The sequence below is a fragment of the Terrapene carolina genome, unplaced genomic scaffold, assembly GCF_002925995.2.
Source record: "Terrapene carolina triunguis isolate 2854851 unplaced genomic scaffold, T_m_triunguis-2.0 Scaffold21, whole genome shotgun sequence".
Lineage (NCBI taxonomy): Eukaryota > Metazoa > Chordata > Testudines > Emydidae > Terrapene > Terrapene triunguis.
Genome location: NW_020664372.1, coordinates 31,860,915 through 31,884,179, shown reverse-complemented (window position 1 = coordinate 31,884,179; position 23,265 = coordinate 31,860,915). Strand labels below are relative to the sequence as shown.

Sequence of the window (23,265 nt, the reverse complement as noted above, 5' to 3'; positions counted from 1 at the left end):
TGGGGTCCTCTGCCTGGGGCTGCGGACCACGGCTGCTCCGGCCAGCCGCCTGGCCGCCCGGAGGCCACTGCTGGCCTGGGGGCTGCGGACTGTGGCTGCTCTGACTGTCCCGGGACTGCTGCCAGGGGCTGCTGGAGCAGCGGTTGGTGTGGCTGTCCCGGGGGCCACCTGAGCAGCTGGCCCCGAAGTCAGATACTTGGGCGGCCCTGGGGTCAGCCACACTGGCCCCTGCAGAAGTCACGGAGGTCGCGGAAAGTCACGGATTCCGTGACTTTCGGCGACCTCTGTGACAGACACGGAGCCCTAGTAATGAGCTTTGTGTAACCAGGGGAATGATCCTTGTTCCTTGACAGAACAAGCAGCAATGGTCTCAAGTTGCAGTGGGGGAGGTCTAGGTTGGATATTAGGAAACACTATTTCACTAGGAGGTGAAGCACTGTAATGGGTTACCTAGGGAGGTGGTGGAATCTCCTTCCTTAGAGGTTTTTAAGGTCAGGCTTGACAAAGCCCTGGCTGGGATGATTTAGTTTGGGATTGGTCCTGCTTTGAGCAGGGGGTTGGACTAGATGACCTCCTGAGGTCCCTTCCAACCCTGATATTCTATGATTCTATGATCCCACTATTGTGGGGAACTTTCCCGGATTATGCACTAACCCGGTAGAGTTGGCTAAGGAAAGGATCTGAGTCCTCATTCCCGCTTCCTTTGCCCAGAAGCCTGCCTGACCTCGAGGGCTCCCCTTCCACTCTCCTGTGTGGCAGAGTCCTTGTAATACCCAAAAGGCTGGGCCCAGGATTTCTGGGGGTTTGACCCCCAATCTTGTTGTGGTCACTTAGGACAGGGGTACTCTCTCTGCTCTGGGTGTTTCCCTGACCCACTGATCGTTGCATACAGTTCAAAGCAAATATGATTTATTAAACAGCAACTAATTAAAAAAAATAAGGAAAAATGGGAAAGGTTAAAGGAAAACAAATAACCCCGCTCTGTGGACATGGGTGAACCACAAATAGCCATCTCTGGAATATAAGGGAAGTTCAGTCTTTTCCTCACACATCCTTGGTCTCAAGCCCAGGCCCTGGCTGTGCTCCAGGGATGCAGCGGGTCAGACACTTGCTCTGGCAGTGGCCACATGCCCTCAGGCTCCAGGGAGCAGGATACTTCTTCCAGTGTCAGCCCCCCTCCCCTCCCCATTGGCTGGGGTTACGATCCCTCTCCAAGTCTGGCCTGCAAGGCCTCTTGGCTGGTGGCATCTCCCTGACCTGGGCTCACTGCCTGGGGGTCCCCTTGATGTCCCTAGCTCAGGGGCTACCTACCCAATGGGACTCCGTGTTCAGTCTAGAAGATGCAGTTCTCAATCTGTGGATTTGTGTCTCCAGGGATAACATGCTTGTTAACAGCAAAAATGTTTTTAAATAAATAAATAATATCTAGAGGTGAGAAATAACAGACCTCAACCCTGTTGTCCCTCTGCAAATTTGTATACAAAGAGTCAATCCCTTACCTCTCTCTAAAAGTGCAAAGTTTCAAAAAGTTCAATGAACAGAAGATTATTGGGGGCAGAATAGATCTGGACAATAAGAAGTCTGGAGATAAATGTGAGAAGAGAGGGACAGGCAGTAGAAACAAAAGCAAAACTGTTTGAGCAGCATATTCTAGAAGTATTGAGGTCTTTCTGAGTGTAGCCTTCATCGATTTGAGATCTACCATACCATTCTCACTAGAAGGGAAAACCTATAATGGCAGCAGGTTGTAAAAGAGACCCAGTTTGGGAATAAGAACCATTCAAGAAATATATGTTTGCTGATGATGTTTTAAAGAAAGTTACACTAGTGAACTGGTGGAAGTCACTTAAGCACTTGGATTCAGAGACTTGACTGTGAGGTGGATAGACTGTTGGACAATATATGCTAGGTGGACTGTTAGGATAGACTATAAGGTGGATAGACTGTTGGACTATAAGGTGGATAGAAAGCTGGCTAGATTGTTGGGCTCAATGGGTAGAGATCAATGGCTCGATGTCTAGTTGGCAACCAGTAATCAAGCAGAGTGCCCCTGGGTTCGGTCCTGGGGCCGGTTTTGTTCAACATCTTTATTAATGATCTGGATGATGGGATGAATTGCACCCTCAGCAAGTTCGCAGATGACACTAAGCTGGGGGGAGAGGTAGATATGCTGGAGGGTAGGGATAGGGTCCAGAGTGACTTAGACAAATTGGGGGATTAGGCCAAAAGAAATCTGATGAGGTTCAACAAGGACAATTGTAGAGTCCTGCATTTAGGAAGGAAGAATCCCATGCACTGCTACAGGCTGGGGACCGATTGGCTAAGTAGCAGTTCTGCAGAAAAGGACCTGGGGATTACAGTGGACAAGAAGCTGAATATGAGTCAACAATGTGCCCTTGTTGCCAAGAAGGCTAACGGCATATTGGGCTGCATTAGTAGGAGCATTGCCAGTAGATCGAGGGAAGTGATTATTCCCCTCTATTCGGCACTGGTGAGGCCACATCTGGAGTATTGCGTCCAGTTTTGGGCCCCCCACTACAGAAAGGATGTGGACAAATTGAAGAGAGTCCAGCGGAGGACAACCAAAATGATTAGGGGGCTGGGGCACATGACTTATGAGGAGAGGCTGAGGGAATTGGGGTTATTTGGTCTGCAGAAGAGTGAGGGGAGATTTGATAGCAGCCTTCAACTAACTGAAGGGTGGTTCCAAAGAGGATGGAGCTAGGCTGTTCTCAGTGGTGGCAGATGACAGAACAAGGAGCAATGGTCTCAAATTGCAGTGAGGGAGGTCTAGGTTGGATATTAGGAAACACTATTTCACTAGGAGGGTGGTGAAGTACTGGAATGGATTACCTAGGGAGGTGGTGGAATCTCCATCCTTAGAGGTTTTTAAGGCCCAGCTTGACAAAGCCCTGGCTGGGATGATTTAGTTGGTGTTGGTCCTGCTTTGAGCAGGGGATTGGACTAGATGACCTCCTGAAGTCTCTTCAAACCCTAATATTCTATGATTCTATGAAGTGATTATCTCACTTTTAACAGCAGTAGCTTCTTCTGCCGGTGTAGAAGGAATATTTTCTTCCTTTGGACTAATTCATTCCAAATTGAGAAAATGTTTGAGACCTGAAAAAGCAGGAAAGCTTGTTTTTCTTTTCCAGATTATGAACAAACAGGAAAATGAAGGTTAAGACGACTGAGTTAGTTTCATTTAACTATTTTAGTTAACAAAAACAAACCTGATTTTAAAAACTTTAATGTTTAACTAAATTCAAAAATTCATACACTTGTTTTGTTAAAATATTATATGTTTGCTGTTGAAGAAAAAAATCCAGAATACATAACGTTGTTGGTTTAGTTAAATAAAACAATTTAAATGTCTGTCTGGTGATGTTCTCCTAATACATCATGGCAAGAAAATCCTCCAAATATTAATGATTAACCTGTTGAACTGGAGATAGTTCACCTCCCAATGACTTCATAAATATCTGCTTCAATTACCTTTGGTAAATGAAATAACCAAACAATCATTCATTTTCTGATATAGCTGTAAAACTAATCTGAAAAGTTTTCAAAATAAATCACTTTAAAAATGTATGGTGTGTACCTTCTAAAAATGAAACCTACATCTATCTCTGAGTTGTGAAGAATATGTATTAAGGTTATAACAACCAACAAGAATGCACTTTTATGTAGAAATCCATGATTAAATCGAGTCTTACTGACTTAGTGATTTAAATCAAATCCACCCTGCTGCCTGCCCTATCAATCAGGCTGACCTGGAGCTTTGGCCTCTCCCCATTGCTCCTGGGGACTGTCAATCTCAGGGTCCTGATTTCTCATCAGTCCTTCCCCCTTTCTTTTGGTACTGGTGTTATGCTCATACAAAGCACACGGGATCTTTATAGAGGAAGGTAAATACACAGCATTTATTGAGAATACTACCGTTAGCATATGCTTTTTACACACACACACACACACACACACACACACACACACACACACTCTCACTCTCTCTCTGTCTCTCTCTCCTGCCACTGATGTTCATAGTTACCAGTCTGTTGTAGCTGGAGTCAATCTAATGGCCAGTTAGATAGAGCACGAGTGTGGAGCTGGGTTCTGTCGGTCGCGATCCGATGCTCCGAGGCTTTGCAGGACTGAACCCAGAGTTCCATGGCAAAACACCCCAGCTTTATAGTTGTAAATTTCCATTTGAGTCCATGCATTTTGCAATGTCATCCTGTCATCATTAATCCTTAAGTGGTGTTATCATTTGATGGTTATTGTCGGGCTTCCCATCGTTATCTCTTATTTGTTGTCTCGCCTTCGGGGGTGCCTGCCTAACCTCTGAGGTCGTCAATGCTGCTAACATGTTTAACATCGGATACAATGGATGTTTTCTGATTATCTCCTGGTCTTTCCAAGTCTCTCACTTCTTCTTGACCATCTGGACACTTGTGATGGCTCTCACACCTTATCTTTTTCTGATGCATGCATGCCTGATTCACACAAACAATCTCTTACAGAAACCTTCAAAGGTATACAGACAGCAGTATTGTATATTCAGCAGAATACATTGTAAATCAAGCCTTGCTAAATCTTATAACTAAAACAATTCACATTGGGGCTTCAGGCCCTCAACATTCCTCTAATCTTCTTAACATAGATACAATAGAGAATCCTGTCTCTTACTTCCTAATTTGTAATACATATAGGAAACCATAGTAGCTTTATAACTTATTCTAAAACAAAAGGGTGACCATAATCACTCATAAGGATTGTTCTGGTCTGTCATTCCTTTCTGCTATTCAAAAAGGGTGGCTGACAAGATGAAATCAAATCATACATTAATTCTCATAGTACATTATAAAATCCAGCTCCTACACTGGGAAATGGCCAACCAAAAAACTCCACTAAGTAAGGGCCAACAGTCCCCTTATATTTGGGCAAGTTTGGGAGGAAGGTGCTCTATATCCAAATGCATTTTCCAGAAGTCACAAGACCCACAAACTAGGGCTTTTGAGCAGAGCCCTGAGCTGGAGCGCGGTCCCGCGGAGCAGCTCCGGAGCAGTGGAGCTGCAGGTTTTTGCCTGGAGCTGGAGCCGAGCCAGAGCACAGCTCCGAAGCCCTGCCACAAAGAGTTCAGTCCTCCTGCAAGCAACATGAGAATTGCAGGGCCTCAGCTGTGTAAATCAGTGTGCAACTTCAGAGTTGTTGAAAATGGTTCAACTGCTAGTGGAGATGGGACAAAACAGTTCTGAGCACTATTATGGAAAGCGCAATTGAGACCCTGTTCCACCAGTTCTGACTGGTGTTTCTGTGTATTAACACTGGAAATAGTTTTGTCATGTCCACACAAGCAGCTGAACCATGTTCAGGGGGGATCCTACTGCTGACAACCAGGCAGCTCTGGGTCATTTCCTTGTGTAGACAGACCCTACGTCTTTCTGAAAGAATCCAGATCATGCAGAATGAAGCCATAGAATCCTAACAAAGTATTAAAGTTCCTGTCTCAGCCTGAATCCTTGCTTATTTCATTATTTCAGATATAAGAAGTACAAAGGATAGCTTCCAAACAACTCATTAGTTTGCCATTGTGTATTCTGACTAGCTGGCAGATTCCTGTTAATCCATCACTAATACAACATTAATAGCATGCTGCCTTGCACACTTTCCTTGTAGGTTGATTAAAAAAAAAATCTCTGATTCCATTCTTCCCACACTTTCACCTTGGGGCTAACAGACAAAAAGCAACCACATTATGCTGCTTGGAAAAAGCACTTTGATTCAGTGAATTACCCTTTCCAAAGACTGGAGCTGACAGAATCTGGGCAGGAAACGGGAACCAGGCGGGAAGCTTATTTTCTTCATAGCAACTCCCAGCTTCATAATAATCAAAATGAAAACAAAAATCCATTGCATATTTCACACACAGCCTTGAGTCACATTCCACATTAAGGACCCCCTGAATAAGTTTTTAAAGTTCTTTAGCCCACCCACCCTCTTCCTTAGGAATTGATATGTCCGAGGGACAAATGTCTTCAGATCTTCAGTATTAGGGATGTAGCTAATGTATCTCAGGGGGGGGACTGCAAGACTAAGAGTCTGGGGGCAGCATAAGCAAAGTTCCTTGGTAGTGATTAAAAAAACAACAACCAGCCACAGAACTATTTCCTTTTTAATAGGAAAGGTAAGTGAAAAGTCAAAACTTTCTGTACATGTGAAATCTAATCTTCTAGCTAGAAGAATGCTAGCAATTTCAACAAGAAACATGTGACTGTGTAGGTGGGATCCCTTGCTATTAAAGAGGTTGCTGTTTTCACTTATGTTAGGGAGAGAAAGAAATTAGCAACTAGCAAGTTACCTTTAAAAAATATTGTTGCTTCCCCCCGATTTTAAAAAAACCAAACACCCTAAGATTCAAGAAAATATTTATGATCTTTTGAAATGTGCTTTTGAATTAGCTTAACCCCAGGACTGCAAGAGAGATCATCAAAGATGATGAGCCAGAGCCTTGGGTAAATGAGTGTAACGTAACTCCACTAATTTAAATGCTGCTAAGCCAATTTACACCAGCTGAGATCTGGCTACATGGCTCTGAAAATTTAAAATTTGCTACTTGGAGGCCCATCTAAGAGTAATACAGAAATCTATCACTTAAATAAGGTGGAAGGTGCCTCTTAAACTGATACCCACAACTCCTCCTGTAAATTCCTAATTCAAGCTAACTTTCTTGTCTTTAGTTTCCACACTGTAGAGGAACAAAAGGAGGAGGAGTTTGGATAGGGTTAGCCAGATTTCCACTTTGCTAGCTAGAGTCTGGTGGCCTTTGAATTCAGAGCATGAATGAAAGGAAAAAGTTCCTCAGTTGTGTAAGCACAAGAAAAGCTCTGAAGTAGGTTACCCCCCCTCCCCATTTCTAATTTTATCCTTTATTATTTAATGACTTAATGTGTGTAAAGCCTCTGAAAACCTGAGGGACAGATCTTTCTAGGGTGAACATCCCAAGACCTAGTGACGAGCGAAGTACAGAGATCTACCTAGATGGGAAGAAAAGGGGGCTGGAATCTGAACTAGACTCCACGTATTGCCGCTGGGTATTGCTCCCTGTTTGGTTTCAGCGTCAGAGGCTCCTACTGCAGCCACCGTGGCGGGGTAGCCGAGGGGCCGCGGCGGCAGCAGAACTGGAGGAGGAGCTGAATCTGGGCTGCGGGCAGCCCCACGTGGCCGGCTAGGCTGGATCCCTGCTCCGGCTCCTCCTGGCTTCCTCTTCCGTCCTGCCCGGAGCCTGTCGGAGGCAGGAGCCTCTCAACTTTCAGCTGCCCCGGGCGGGGCGAGCCCGCCCCCTCGCTCGCGGCTCCGCTCGGCCAGGCAGGGACGAGCCAGGCGGCCAGCTGCCCGCAGTAGCTCGGAGCGGGGGAAGGGGCGGCCCGGGATGCGGGCGCAGAGCCGAGGCTGCTGAGCTCCGGGCAGTGCGCGGCGGAGGCTCCCCGCAGGATGAAGCCCGACGGGAAGGTGGTGCTGCTGGGGGACATGAACGTGGGCAAGACCTCCCTGCTGCACCGCTACATGGAGAGGCGCTTCCAGGACACCATCAGCACGGTCGGGGGCGCCTTCTACCTCAAACAGTGGGGGCCCTACAACATCTCCATCTGGGACACTGCAGGTAACCCCCCTTTCTGCGGGGCAGAGACGGCCGCGGGGTCCTGAGCAGAGTTACGCTGCGCTGGGGAGCCCCGGCACCCTGGCGACTCCGGGCTGTTGCATTCTGTTGTGTAAACCAAACGGAAAAGTGAGTTTCCCCCTTTTTTTTTTGGCGCATGGACTAGCGGCGGCCCGGGCGACTGGAGAGCAGCACAATGTGTGTAGCCCGGAGTTAGCTCAGCTCCGGAGGCTGCGTGCAGGGACAAAAAGCCGGGGTGTCGTGGAGATTGGGTGTTGGTGCTGGTCGGCTGTGGTTCTGCAGAGCGCCCTGTGGGATGGGAGAGCAGCTACATTAAAGTCTGTCTGTGGTCTGAAGAAGTCAGGTTTTTACCCACGAAAGCTTATCCCCAAATAAATCTGTTAGTCTTTAAGGTGCCACCAGACTCCTTGTTGTTTTTGTAGATACAGACTAACACGGCTACCCCCGATACTTGTCTGTGGTCAGTATTTGCAGGCTAACCGACTGCTCCCACACAGTCGAGCTTGGCTCAGGTTTTTAAGTGGCTGTCACATGATGTACAGTATCATGTCTCAGAAGGGGAACTTTTTCATGCCGTTAAGTAAATGGGTCGATGTCTTAGTGGCATGAGTAGCTGTTGTACGTTACGTTGTTGTAAGTTTAAAAACAACGTTAAAAGGCGGGTGGGGGGGACACATGTCTGTAACAAAGTCTAGTATAGCGGTTCTCAAACTGTGAGTCAGCCCCAAAGTGGGTCACAACCCCATTTTAATGAGGTCACCAGGGCTGGCATTAGACTTGCCAGGCCTAAGCCCGAACCCCACCACCTGGGGCCAAAGCCCAAGGGCTTCAGCCCTGGGCACTGGGGTTCCAATTACAGGCCCCCCACTTTGGGACTGAAGCCCTTGGGCTTCAGCTTTGGTGCCCCCACCAAGGGCAGCGGGGCTTGGGTTTGGCTTTGTCCCGCCTCCCCCACCTGGGGCGGCAGGGCTCTGGCAGGCTCAGGCTTCGGTCCCCCCCTCCTGTGGTTATGCAGTAATTTTTGTTGTCCGAAGAAGTTCGTGATGCAATGAACTTTGAGACCCCCCGGTCTAGTAATTATTCTCCGCTAAGTTCCAAGACTCCAAATGGGGGCACAACAGTGGGGAGAGGAACTGATGTGTGCATTCTGTTGCAATGTTTAGTATGGTAGCCCCTGCCTCTCCCCTCCCCCCCGTGGTTTTGTAACAGGAATTATTTTTTCCTATATGTCTGATGCCTAGCCCATTTGGGCACTAATGTAATATAAAAATTTAAAATAAGTAGTAAGTCTAAAATGAGATGTATTTATGATTGATTTATATGCATTTGTAAGGTCACTGATATTTTGGGCACTTTTTACAAAATTTAGATGAAAATTAGAGGGGGTGGCGAATATGCCCCATCTCCTCACTTTTGTCTAGCTGTAGTAGTGGTCAGAACACTTTTTTCCTGAAAGGCCAGTGCCAGACACTTATCCATCCACCGTAAAAATTACGAAGACATTAAAATACTCATAGCTAGTTAGAAGCTGGAGCAAATTTTTATCTTCTGCAGCATGCTTTCCAGGTCAGATATATGCACCCTGCGTATAATAGTGGAGAGCTCTGGTTTGAAAAATGACTCTCAAGTTCAGTGAACACTCTTGTATGTTTAATATTGAATTAACATTCTTTAGAACAACTTGTTCAAGATTCAAGAACTTATCACAATATCATCACTGAAGCAAGACCAAGGTTTTATATTTAACTGAATAGTGTCCAAGGAGAAAAAAAACGAAACCTCTAGTACTGTTCATGCTTGTAAAACTTTGCCAGAAATGGAGAACTACAATAGTATGCAATACCCTAGTTTCCATTTGGTGATGCTTAGGCATTAACAGGAAAGTCTAATGACTTTCTGCATGTTTCATCAATACCACTGCAATAAATATACTGTCCAGTTGACAGACTTAATTATTTCATCCAGTCCATCTAAAGTGGCTTTTGCTGAACTGTGTGCGGAGAAGAAACTACTGAAATTTCTTAAGGAAAAATATTTATTTGGATAAGTGATCAAACATTGTCTGATTTATTTGTTTTCTACATTTGTGTTTCTAATTTTATGTAGCAAAATGCAGTTAAACGAAGATTATTTCCATACCAATAGCTGCCTGTATTTCAAGCTCCTTATCTGTCCTTTCTGGAGTTTGCTCTTCTCCCCGGCCTTTCCTCCCCCCCCCCCCCCCCCAAAAAAAAACCTTACGAAACTTAAGCACCTGTTACCAAACTGATTTTCTTAATGTGGTAGTGGGGAGTATGTGGTGTTGGGGATAGCTGATTGTCTCTGCTGTGACAGACCCATGTAAATGCAGGTAATTGATAGGTGGAATTTGTTTCAACAGATGAAATACTAGTTATATTATAGCTTCAGTAAGACTGGTCTCCAGTTATTTTTCTCAGTTGTCTTCTGCTTCCTTGTCCTTGAGAGGAAAGCTTTATTTAAAGAAAAAAAAAAATCCCATCTAGCCCTACACTTCTATGACTCCTTCCCACCCTTGTCTTTTCTGGATTTACATAACCTCCCCTCCTTGTTTTATTCTCACATTGTACCCACTCGCTTTGTTAATTGAGGAATGGGAAGAACTCTTTTTTTGGAGCTTGGTTAAGCCCCAATACCACCCTTTTAAATATGTATACAGTAGGAAAGGCAACTCTTGAGTGACTCAAGGCAATTCCTTCCTTTTCTGCTCATGGACTGTTTTTCACCTTTGCAACACCTGCAGTTCCTGCTGGCCTACAAAAGGAATTGGGCTAGTCCACTAGTGGATTCCATCTCAGTTGCTGCGTAAACAAGCCCCTATACCAGGGGTCAGCAACCTTTCAGAAGTGGTGTGCCGAGTCTTCATTTATTCACTTTAATTTAAGGTTTTGCGTGCCAGTAATACATTTTAATGTTTTTTAGACGGTCTCTCTCTGTCTATATATTATATAACTAAACTAGTGTTGTAAAATAAACAAGGTTTTCAAAATGTTTAAGAAGCTTCATTTAAAATTAAATTAAAATGTTGATCTTATGCTGCTGGCCCAGGGTTCTGTTCACCTAGGCCGGCAGCGGGCTGTGTGGGGCCGGCGGCTGGGACCCCAGACTGGCAGTGGGCTGAGCGGCTCAGCCCACTGCCGCTCAGGGGTTCCATCCTTCAGGGGTACCTACCTTCTCTCTGGTTCTGGCCCATTCTCTTCCTCTCTCTGCACTGAGCTGAGGGTGGGAGTGCACTGAGCACAGGGCTGGGGTGAAGGGTCTGGCCAGGAGCTAGAATGAGGGAGGGGGCTCAGGGTTGGGGCAGGAGGTTTGGGTGTTGGGCACTTACCTGGGCAGCTCCCATTTGGTGCGAGGGGTGCAGGTGGGAATGTGTGTGTGTGTGTGTGTGTGTGTGTGTGTGTGTGCAGGAGCTCCCATTTGGTGCTCAGGGTGGGGGTGGGGATGTGGGGGGTGCAAGAGTCAGGATGTGGGGGGGTGCATGGAGTGTGGGGGTGCTGGGCATGTGGGGTGTGCAAGAGTCAGGGCAGAGGGCTGGGGGCATGTGAGGGGGGTGCAGGTGTGTGGGGGTGCCAGAGTCAGGGCTGGGGTCGTGGGGGGAGGGGTGAAGGAGTCAAGCAGAGGGCTGGGTGTGTATGAGCGGGGTACAGGGCTCAGGGCATGGGCCTGGGGTGTGTGCAGGGCTCAGGGCAGAGGGCTGAGTGTGTGTGTGTGTGTGGGGGGGGGGGGGGGTGGGGCAGAGGGCTGAGTGTATGTGGACGGGGGGGTCAGGGCTCAGGGCAGAAGACTGGGGTGTATGTGGGGGGGGTCAGGGCAGGGGGCTGGGGTGTGTGTGCCCCTATTCCCCCCCCCCCCCTTCCCCAAGGCCCTGCCTCCGCTTCTTCTCTGCAGATCCCGGGACTCCCATGCCCCATCCAACCCCCCCTGCTCCCTGACTGCCCCCTCCAGAGACCTCCCCCCGCCTGTAACCACCCCGCCTGGGATCCTACCCCCTATCCAACCCTCCCTGCTCCCTGTCCCCTGACTGCGCCCCCCTTATCCAGCCCCCCCCCCCGGCTCCAGCCCCCTTACCATGAGACTCCTAGCAGCATGTTCTGCTCCGTGCAGAGCCAGACACGCTGCCCCGCGGGAGCAGGCAGCCCCGCCCCTCAGAGTGCTGCACGTGCGGCAGCATGGCTCCAGAGGAGGGGGAAGGCGGGGGAGGGGCTGGCGGCTTGCTGCACTCGGCTGGGTGCTCTGGCCTGGGAGCGCAGACCCTGCGGCTTGCCGCGCCGGGAGAGTGGGACCATTTGGCAGGGTGCGCCTGGGCGGGGGCGGAGAAGAGCGGGCGCGGCAGGATTTTTAAAAATCGGCTTGCGTGCCGTCTTTGGCACGCGTGCCATAGGTTGCCGACCCCTCCCCTAGACTGAAGTCTCCAACTGACGTGATTCTAGGAAAAAGTTGAAACATATTTATAGTGAGTTAGCTTCCTGTATAGCATCACTGATTTATCTCTATTAGATGAATGTCAAGTGAGCTTTAAATCTCTGTAGTGAAGATGAGTTTAAAACTCCCTTTGTCAGTCTATTCCATTGTGTATCTGATCTAAAAAGTTGTTTGTTGCATGCTGAACTCATATCTTATTTTAGGAGTCAGAAATCAAATAGAGTTAAATATATATGCACGTATCTGGAAAAAGACAAAGCAGAAATAGATGTTGGATGACATTCCTAGGAAGGCCTCAGAAATTAGTACTAAGGCTTGATCTACACTACCCAGTTAGATTGATGTAAAGCAGCTTACATCAACCTAATTATATCAGTGTACACACTACAGCCTTGCTCCCGTTGATGTAAGTGTCCTACTCCATCCGCATGAGAGGCGTAGGGGTTATGTCGATGTAGTTACTTCATCGACTGGTGGCTGTCATTCTTGTCAATTTCATGGCTCCATGCTGGAGCCCTGAAATTGATAAAAAAGCCCTGGCCAGTGGTTGGCTCCAGCTGGAGCCTGGTTGCCCCTCATCCCAGCTTCCTGGTCCCAGACAGGTTGCTGCCTGTGTTTATCCCTGGGAGCCCTGCTGCCCCTGGGCTCTCCACTCCCAGATGGACTGATGCTTGGGCTCCCTGAGAAGCCCGGGCGGTTGCTATACCGCTCCTGGCAGGGAGCTGTGCGAAGCTGAGAGCCCTGGTTCTCAGCCCCCTACACTGCCCGTCTTCAGTCAGTGGAAGTGCTCCTGGTGAGGACGCACACCACTGACAAAAGGAGGGTAGTGTGGACATACAGCCACTGCATTAATAACTGTGGTGCCTGAAGTTGATCTAACATAGGTCGACTTAAGTTTGTAGTGTAGACATGCCATAAGTTTTTGTTTGTTTTGTTTTAAATTTGATCTGGTCTCTGGAGCGTGCACTGAGCAGAGCATTTGGGTGGTTGTCTCTTCTTTGGGTATGTCTATATGCACACTAAGTCTGGACTCTAACTCAGCTTTGAGCTCAAGTCTCTCTTCCATCTACTGTTGGATCAGTCTGACTTGGGTCATCAAGCACTCAGGACCCTGGTATGGGCGGGGGTCAGAACCCAAGTTCCATTGTGACTCAGGTCCAAGCCTTGTCATTTTGCAACATGGCTGCAGGTCAAACTGCAGAAGGTCTGTGTGGTGTGGTATGGATACATTAGCACAGCTGTGAGACCCAGGTCCAGCAATTGTAAACCCAGGCTCACAGTGCAGAGTGGACACTCAAGCACTGTCTTGGAAGCACTGAGTCCACAAGTCCGGGTCCCACAGACCTGGTCTTAGTGTGCAGTGTAGACATTTTCCAGTGTTGCCAAGTAGATGGGCTGTTGCTTCCTGGATCAACTGAAGCTTTAAGGTTGGATAAGGATAGTGAGTGACAGCAATCCCGTCTAGAGGTCACAAAAACTTGTACCACTGTGGCCGAGATGGTGTCAGATTAGGATGGCATAGGTCTCCTAGCCAGCCACAGGTTGATGTTTTTAGCAGCTGTAGCTATTTGTGTATGCAGCAGCACTGAGGTGCTAGAAGGACTCGGGGAAAAGCTCCCTTTCATAGACCAGTAGAATTCATGGGAATTGTTTATCTGAAATCGTCTTTAGCTAACTTTGAGTTCCATAGCTTTGTTGAACCCTATCATACAAATGTCAAACACCATAAAATCTTGCTATTGTTTTTATAATAGTATTTTAAATGAGCACCAGTATTGTGTGGTGACAGCAAGTATTTTTAATGTTTAAAGCAATATACATACTGCATATCGCTACAGTCTTTGAGTTTGAGATGAGTCAAATTTAATAACTATATGATAAAATATAGTTATTAAATATCCCGTGGGGAGGGATAGCTTAGTGGTTTGAGCATTGGCCTACTAAACCCAGGGTTGTGAGTTCAGTCCTTGAGGGGGCCATTTAGGGATCTGGGGCAAAATCAGTACTTGATCCTGCTAGTGAAGGCAGGGGGCTGGACTCGATGACCTTTCAAGGTCCCTTCCAGCTCTATGAGATAGGTATGTCACCATAGGTAAAACAAATACCAGGAAGAAAAAGAAAATTGAAGGAATAGTGGGAAAAGGTGAAGGGATCCTCTTGGTAGTATCACGGCTCATGGCAAAAGTGTGGAATTTCACACTTACACCTCATGTTAATATTTGAGTGCAAATAATATACTGCATTGTAGTATCTGCATCTGTACACTATCCCAGGGTTCTCAAAACAAAATTTTTGGTGGCCTCAGAGTGCGGCCACCAACTCTTGCTGGTGATCACTCTGACAGTTTTTCCTAAAATACTTAATTAATTTTAGGAAAAACAAATAAATATGCACATATCCATGTCCAAATCATTGCAATTTATTTATGCAGGTTTTTTTTCAGGCTCAATGGTAAAAGTAATATATAGTTATCTCTATTCATCATTAGACCCAAACAGAATAGAAACACAAATAAGGTGCTTTGCATGTTTTGCTTTTTTTGGTTGATTTTGTTTTTTAGATGTGCTAGCTAGTAAATCTGCTACTGTGAAAAGTTATATTTGTTAATATCACTTTTCACAGGAGACTGACTCAGCCCCGGCAAGCTGGGGGACAAATTAAGCCCTAGGTGGGGAGGGAAGCAGGGAGGACCGGGGCGATGTGGGAGTGAGCCTGGGGCTGGAGCTTGAAGCCCTGTGGCTGGGGGATGGAGTCTGCCGCCACACAGCCAAAGCCTGCCACCCACCACCACCCAGGGCTGAAGCCTGAGCCCCACCACCCCCAGGAAGGTGGGGAACTCACACTGGTTGCCTGCTCCAACAGTGTTTGTGGCTCCAGGAGGGGGCAAGGACCAGCCCCTGCTGGTGGCCTTGGGGAGGGGCAACTGCTTTGCTCCACTTCTCCTACATCACAACCCAGGAGGCTGTGGCCACAAGAAAAGCCCCTTGTGGCCGCATGCGAGAAACGCTGGACTATCCTAATATGTAGTTTAAAAAAACAAACCAACCAACCTAAGGAAGCTTTGGATTATGAGACAAGAGGGATGAGAAAGTAAATTGACTGATCACTCTGACCACAAGAGTAACACAGATTTGAAAAGTACATACTGCTGCTACGTCAAGTTAATCACTGATCTCCTGAGTCACTTAAAATATGTTTCATGTTGATCAGGCAAACCTGCACATCCTGCATTGTTACTAAAGCATACTTTGTCACAGAACTAATCATATATCTGTTTCCAGGAAAGAGTTGAATTTTGATGCCAGACAACTACTGATAACAGAACATAATGTCACATTTTAGATGTTTGACTGAATCAGTCTTGTGTATATAGCACCATCACAGCCTACTGAGTACAGGTACCTTGTTTTACTTGGAATCTTTAAAAGCTGTTGGCTAGAAATGTTGAAACTCTTGTTTGAAAAATTCCAAGACTCAAAGGAAATTTTACTAAAAAATACACCAGTTCTTACTTCCTCTTGCTGTACTCAGTAATCTCTTTGGCAGGGTCAGCCTGAGAGGTCATGGACCTAATTCAGCAGTGTCATAGACTTTAAGGTCAGAAGGTACCATAATGATCATCTAGTCTGACCTCCTGCACATTGCAGGCCACAGAACCTCTTCCACTCACTCCTGTAATAGACCCATAATCTCTGGCTGAGTTACTGACGTCCCCAAATCATGTTTTAAAGACTTCACATTACAGAGAATCCCCAATTTACATTTCAAGTGACCCAGGTCCCATGCTGTAGAGGAAGGGGAAAACCTCCAGGGTCTCTGCCAATCTGACTAGTGTGGAAATTCCTTTCCAACTCCAAATACAGTGATCTGTTAGACCCTGAGCATGTGGGCAAGACCCAGCAGCTAGAAACCTGGGAAAGAATTCTCTGTAGTAACTCAGAGCACTCCCTATCTAGTGCCCTGTCTCCGGCCATTGGGGAGTCTTGCTACTGGCAGTTGCTAATGGGCCACATGCCATTGTATGCAGTCCCATCATACCATCCCCTCCATAACCTTATCAAGCTCAGTCTTGAAGCCAGTTAGGTTTCTTTGTCCCCACTGCTCTCCTTGGAAGGCTGTTCCAGAACTTCTAACCATCAGAGAAGTGAAATCTTCATCTAGTTTCCAAGCCTAAAACTTGTTGATGGCCAGTTTATATCCATTTGTTTTTCTGTCCACATTGGTGCTTAACTTAAATAACTCCTCTCTCTCCCTGGTATTTAGCCCTCTGATGTATTTTTAGAGAGCAATCATATCTCAGCTTTCTTTTGGTTAGGCTAAACAAGCCATGCTCTTTGACTCTCCTCTCATAAGGTAACTTTTCCATTCCTTGGATCGTCCTAGTAGCCATTCTCTGCACCTGTTCTAGTTTGAATTAATCTTTCTTAAACGTGGGAGACCAGAATTGCACATAGTATTCCAGATGAGGTCTCACCAATGCCCTGTATAATGGTACTAATTCTTCCCTATCTCTATTGGAAATACCTCGCCTGCCTGATGCATCCTAGTACTGCATTAGCCTTTTTAATGGCCGCATCACATTGGTGGCTCATAGTTATCCTGTGATCAACCAATACACCCAGGTCTTTCTCCTCCTCTGTCTCTTCCAACTGATAAATCTCCAGTTTATAGCAAAAATTCTTGTTGTTAGTCCCTAAATGCATGACTTTGCACTATTAAATTTTATCCTGTTTCTGTTTTCAAGGTCCTCCAGATCTTCTTGTGTGATATTCCGGTCCTCCTCCATATTGGCAATACCTTCCAACTTTGTCATCTGCAAATTTTATTAGCACAGTCTCCCTTTTTGTGCCAAGGTCAGTAATAAAAATGATTGGTCCTAAGACTGATCCCTGAGGAACTCCACTAGTAACCTCCCTCCACCCTGACGGTTCATCTTTCAGTATGACCTGTTGTAGTCTCCCCTTTAACCAGTTCCTTATCCACCTTTCAATTCTCATATTAATCCCCATCTTCTCCAATGTAACTAATATTTTCCCACGTGGAACTGTATCAAATGCTTTACTGAAATCCAGGTGGATTTGTCTAAAAAATCAGTTATCGTCTCAAGGAGAAGATCAGGTTGGTCTGGCTGGTGCGATGTATCTTTTGTAATCAGTCAGTCAGTCAGTCCCTATGCTTACACTTACATGTTGTGCTGAATGATAATAAACTTAAGTACATGCATAAATGCTGTGCTAGACTGGGGCCTAAGAGCAAGTCAGGTCATTCTGGGTGAGGCCCTGCTGCTCCAATCAGTCCTTTGCACTCTCATTCTTACCTCAGAAAGATCAATTGCTAAGTTAAGTCTTATGTTTTTCTCTGTGCATGCACTTTAAGATGGGAGAACAGAAACTGAAAGAAATCTTAAATTTTTCCTTTTTTTCATGTAGGATTTTTCACAGCAAATAGTAAACGTAACCTGTTTCTGTTGAACTCGGATGGCTGCTAAAATAATTAGGCTTTACTCTATATAGTAATTGAATATTTGAGTCTTAACAATATTAAAATGTCAAAGCACAAAATTACTTTACTATTAAAACCTAACTCCATGCATTACTTTTTAAAAATACTGTTAACTCACGAGAATTTTCTTCCTGAAGCTAGTAACTAAAGTGTGAACTATATGTCTACAAAGTATTACACTATTTAAAAGACAATAAACTGCTGGATAGGAGCCTTATTTTCAAAACACATAGGTCCAGATTTTTTTAAAGTATTTAGGCATTGCAGCGCTCAGGAACACCTAACTGATTTAGGAGCCTAAGACCTTTTTAGAATGAGATTTAGGCTGCTAAACTAGGTAGGCGTTGGAATGCTGAGTTCTGCAATGCCTAAATACCTTTCAAAGTCTGGGCTTTAAGCATGTGCTGTATTGAGACCTCCTTGGTAGTGTGTGCAAAAAAAATAAAAATAAAATAAAAATAAAAACCAAGCAACAGAGGTGAGATCCTCAGCAAAAGGATCTTTCTTTGACAAAATGGCTGTAGAATCAAAAGCTGTAGATGAAGGATGTTTATGTATTAAAATATAATATACATTTTTTTTTCTGGCAGCTCACAGCAGTCAGGGAATGAAACAAGATCTTCCTGCTGTGAGTGAGCTGTGTGCTGCTTTGAGTTAGAGCCCATAGCCTTTCATCTTCTGCAGACTGGAGTTCAAATGCAGATTGAAATTCTGGTGGCCTTACAGGAGCCCGGCTTGTTGAAATGGAAAATTACCATCTGGTTTGTGCAATTAGTGTTTTAGAGGCTGCTAATTTCTTTGGGAAATTTTGTCTCTATGCTAAGTTTAAATGACTTGCATTTGTACTGTTGACAGATTAAAGGAATGTTCAGCAACAACAAGACTTCTCAATTACTAGCTGTCTCTTCTAGATGTTTCGTCTAATGCTGGCTCATTGTCAAAGTAACAGACTTGCAAGTTGATGGAAAGTTTTCAGAGTAGCAGCCGTGTTAGTCTGTATCCGCAAAAAGAACAGGAGTACTTGTGGCACCTTAGAGACTAACAAATTTATTAGAGCATAAGCTTTTGTGGGCTTATGCTCTAATAAATTGATGGAAAGTATTTCACAAACTGTATTTGCTGAGACAATAATAGTATTTTATAAAAGGAGCTGGCTAATGAATTTACCACCAGACAGTCATGTGTTTGCACAGGAATGACAAGGCGTGATGGTTAGAACTGCCTCCCCTCCCCCACCCGTAGGCGTAGCTGTTTCTGTATGAGAACAGACTCCCCCACAGCAAAAAATAATCAGCTATGAACCAGTTGTAATGCTTTCCTTCAGCATCTGCAGATTTCTTCCATGATCGGGAGGGGGAATCATAAACATGCCCTCAATTGCAATGTATCCTCTTTCTTTTGGCAACAAAGCTGACTTTTCTGTGCAGAATGAGCTCACTGCATGTGAGCGCTCTCTCTTATGATGATCATGGGGGTGGGAATTGGAGGCAAGGACAGAAAGTTTGCTTTAAAAAAAAAAAAAAAAAAGGTTTTTCTATGATTTATAAATCTTTTCATTTCAGAGATTTTTCTGCCTGGGCACAGTACTGACAGTGAGCTGGTCTACACTACCACTTAACATGGTGTAACTTACATCACTCAGGGGTGTGAAACAGACACCCCCCCCAAGCAACGCAAGTTACGTCGACTTAAGCGCTGTCCACAATGGCGCTATGTCTGCGGGAAACGCTTAAGGAATGGGATGGAAAATACTGTGTGCTCTACTGATCACCACATCTCAAAAGAGATACACCTCTACCCCGATATAACGCGACCCGATATAACGCGGTAAAGCAGCGCTCCGGGGGGGGGGGGGCTGCGCGCTCCAGCGGATCAAAGCAAGTTCGATATAACACGGTTTCACCTATAACGCGGTAAGATTTTTGGCTCCCGAGGACAGCGTTATATCGGGGTAGACGTGTATTGCAGAATTAAAGGCGGTTCACAGCAGAGTATCCAAAAATGATTAGGGGCATGGAAGTTGTCTTCTATAAATAGATAGGAAACTTTTGCTTTCCCTGTCCCGTAACTTGAGGGCATTCAGTTAAATTAAAAGCTTGCAAATTCAGAACTGATGAAAGGAAATACTTTTGCACACTGTGTGTAATTAGAATGTGGAAACTAATTACAACAGGAAGTTGTTGAGGCCAAGAATTTAGAAAGATCCAAAAGGGATTGGATGCTTGCATGGATAATGAGACTGTCCAGTTAATGCTAACAAATTTTGGAAGGAATGCTAAACCTCACGTTTAAGGGATTAAGCCAACATTTACTAGAGATCAGGACGAGCGCTAATGTGGGGGCCATGTTACCCCACATCTGCCTACTTTGTGGTTCTTACACTTTCCTGTGAAGTATCTGGAACTGGTCACTGTGAGAGACAGGAGACTGCTTTAGATAGATCAGGTGTTGGCAACCTCTGGCACGCGGCTCGCCAGGGTAAGCACCCTGGCGGGCTGGGCCAGTTTGCTTACCTGCCGCGTTGGCAGGTTCGGCCGATTGCGGCTCCCATTGGCCGCGGTTCGCCGTCCCAGGCCAATAGGGGTGGCGGGAAGCGACGCAGGCGAGGGATGTGCTGTCTACAGCTTCCCACTGCCCCCATTGGCCTGGGACGGCGAACCGCTGCCAGTGGGAGCCGCGATCGGCCGAACCTGCCGACACGGCAGATAAACAAACTGGCCCGGCCCGCCAGGGTGCTTACCCTGGCGAGCCGTGTGCCAGAGGTTGCCGACCCTTGAGATAGATCATGTTGGATCCAGTATGGCAATTCCTGTTTTCCCAACTCTGAGTTTAAATCCATACTCGGTCTGAGGTATTTAAGAATACAGTGTTAAAAAAACCAACCAAACTAAAAAAAACCAGCACTGTTCTAGCATACACTCACTGAACTATCATGTTATTTCTCATGTATCTCTCTCTGACTTGTTCATGACTGAAACTTTCCAGAACCAGTAAGTCAATATTTCACAAAAGTCATAACCAAGGGAAACCGCTTAGTGTCCACACACAACTCAACTTAGGTAATTGGAGACTCCTTGTTGGCTTTTTAATTTTGAGAGGAGGCAGGAGGAGATTTGTGGAGATACTATACTCTGAGACAATTATAGGGGTTAATTTTGATTGAGATGTCCTCAAGAGAGAGGGGAAAAATACACTTGTTCAGTCTTTGGAGAACAATGTTTTAATTTGAAAACCTGCTATTTAGTATAGATGAGTTTGAAAAAGTCTGAGGTTAACCTTGGATTGAGTGAAGATGTATAGTTTAAGACTTACTCTTTTTCTGTTTGAGTACCAAGCTGAGGTTGACGAAGGACTGGAAAAAATAGCATAGGGAAGAGTGTGCTATGTCTGCACTGTACCCTTCTACCCTTCCCCAAGAATGAATGAAGTATTTAAAGAACGTGACTAATTTCACAATTTATAAATGGTCAATCAAATTTCAATTCAGTGTTTAACCTTGTACGCTTTCTATAGTTAGTGGTGAATTATTAAGGGACAGTTTGTTTGGTGTGGTGTTTTTTTTTTGTTTTTAATGATAGTGAAAACTTTTTGGTGGGGATGGGACTTGAGGGAGAGAAACAGATGGACTGTGGGATGCGGAATGAGGTATGGAGCCTTTCATTTCAAAGTCACTGATTTATAATTTGGCTAAGTTTCATCACAAGCAGAAGCTGATTGTTTCACTAGTTGTCCAATTACCAATATGAAAAGTGTAAAAAATTGGCACCCTTGTTGGCATTCTCAGGAAATGGGCCAAAAACTGATTTACCCTCCTTGGTAAGGTTGCGCTGTGTTAACCTGGCAGTGTGGGGAAGCTTACACAGCTGTTGCCTGTACTGTATTTCTTCTGTTCAGGAATGCAAAATGTTAACCTCCTGGAGCACCTTTCACAAACATAAAACTCAAAGTTAAAATGTCTGTTGCGGCTTTATAAGAAATTACCGTCTGAGTGGTATTTTTTTTTTGTTCCTGTGTGAACAATACTTTTTTCTACTTGAATATTCTCTCCATTCTTCTGTGTAGAAAACATTGTGGAGAATAGTGAATTTAGCAGTTAATCTGCAGCATAAAAAAGAGTATGTAAACCTGACTTCTCATTTTGTGTGCCCAATAGTAATTTTAATTGTCTAAGTTTTATGCTAATTGGATACCAATTCAAGAATGGATCCCAGATATTTACTTAAATGACTTGGCTATCCTGTATGATATTCCCATTGAACTAAAAGCAAAGTGTGGTGCATTCATTTTTATGTTCAGAGGATGTGGTATTTTCCAGCAGTAGCTTCTTTGAGTGCTCAGGAAGAAAAGTACTCTTCTTATTGTACATTATATACTGTTCATGGTCAATGAGCCTCCCCCTTGAGGACCGCTCGCTAATACTGTGATTAGTTAGTCTCCTAGGTGAGCTGATGTTTCATTCACTGCAAGTGCCACATCTCTGCAAGTTTTACCAAGTGATTGGTGTATGTTGTAAGAAATTGATACAAGCCCTTAAATGTAGTTTACAAAACAACCACTAACTGCCACTTTTCTAAACTTCTCCTTTTAAGTGACTTAAGGGCCTGATGCAGGATGGTATCACACCCTAGAGCCATATGAACTTTCAAGCAACTCTAGCCGTGCCAGCATTTCACCTTCAGTTGAAATTGTAAACTTAGTAATTCCTTGTTTGAGTCACACTGGACTAGTGCAATATATTAAACAAGACCTTCTTTGTACGGAGTTTCACAAGAAAAGGCATTGATTCAACAATAGAGAAAAATGTTGTATTTGCTCTCATTAAAGATGATGTTGGGAATGAAAGGATCCTGTTTTTTTCCCCTGAGTCCCAGTGACCACCTGTCTTTTCAGGGAGTGCTGAATGGGACTCTCTTGGGATTTGATCAAAGCTTTTTCTATAGATCCTATGTTAAGGTTTTTTCTCCCACTGCTGTGATTGTAAGATTCATCTGCAGTGACTGAACGCTTGCAGATCTGGGAAGCAAGACTTGGACCAAGTGATTAACTTAAGGTCTTGCATGTGGCACTGCAGAGCTGGCCAAAGGAAGTGGGTTTTTGTTTTTTAACTTGAGTGAACTTTAGCACACATGCAGTTTGGCACTCTTCACCATAGGCGCTGCAGACTGAAGTTTTTAATAGCAGGACAAACTAGACAGTGGGAGTGCAAGCTTTTCCTACCCTGCCTCATCAGTATTTCTCTCCTGATTTGGAAAAAGCAACTCCAGGAGTGAAAATATTAAGTCTCCGTGTCTCTCTTGAAGTTTGGGCTCTCTCTGCCTGTTAGAGGCTGGGACTGAATGACAGGATGGATCACTCGATAAATTACCCTGTTCTTTTCACTCCCTCTGAAGCATCTGGCATTAGCCACTGTTGGAAGACAGGATACTGGGCTAGATGGGCCATATATTCTTATTACAATAGAGCCAAATGTGGTGGTGAGTCTTACAATGTAGACATCTGTCTCTTAAGTATTAGACTGAAACCACAAGTGATCTCTCTCCTGCCATCCATCTCCACTCTCTGACCACAACTTGCTTCACATAGGCCATCAAGTATCAGAGGGGTAGCCGTGTTAGTCTGGATCTGTAAAAGCAGCAAAGAGTCCT

At 45.2% G+C, this 23,265-nt stretch overlaps 1 protein-coding gene across 1 annotated transcript in view; it reads left to right on the top strand.

Moving 5' to 3' along the window:
• The first annotated feature begins 7,280 nt into the window (after positions 1 to 7,280).
• The window catches only part of RAB20 (RAB20, member RAS oncogene family), a 44,596-nt gene continuing 28,611 nt past the window's right edge, over positions 7,281 to 23,265 (top strand). The window contains exon 1 of the mRNA XM_024206079.3: positions 7,281 to 7,660. Coding sequence (XP_024061847.1) covers positions 7,492 to 7,660 — 169 coding nt within the window. The 5' untranslated portion in view covers positions 7,281 to 7,491. The remainder of the gene's footprint in view (positions 7,661 to 23,265) is intronic.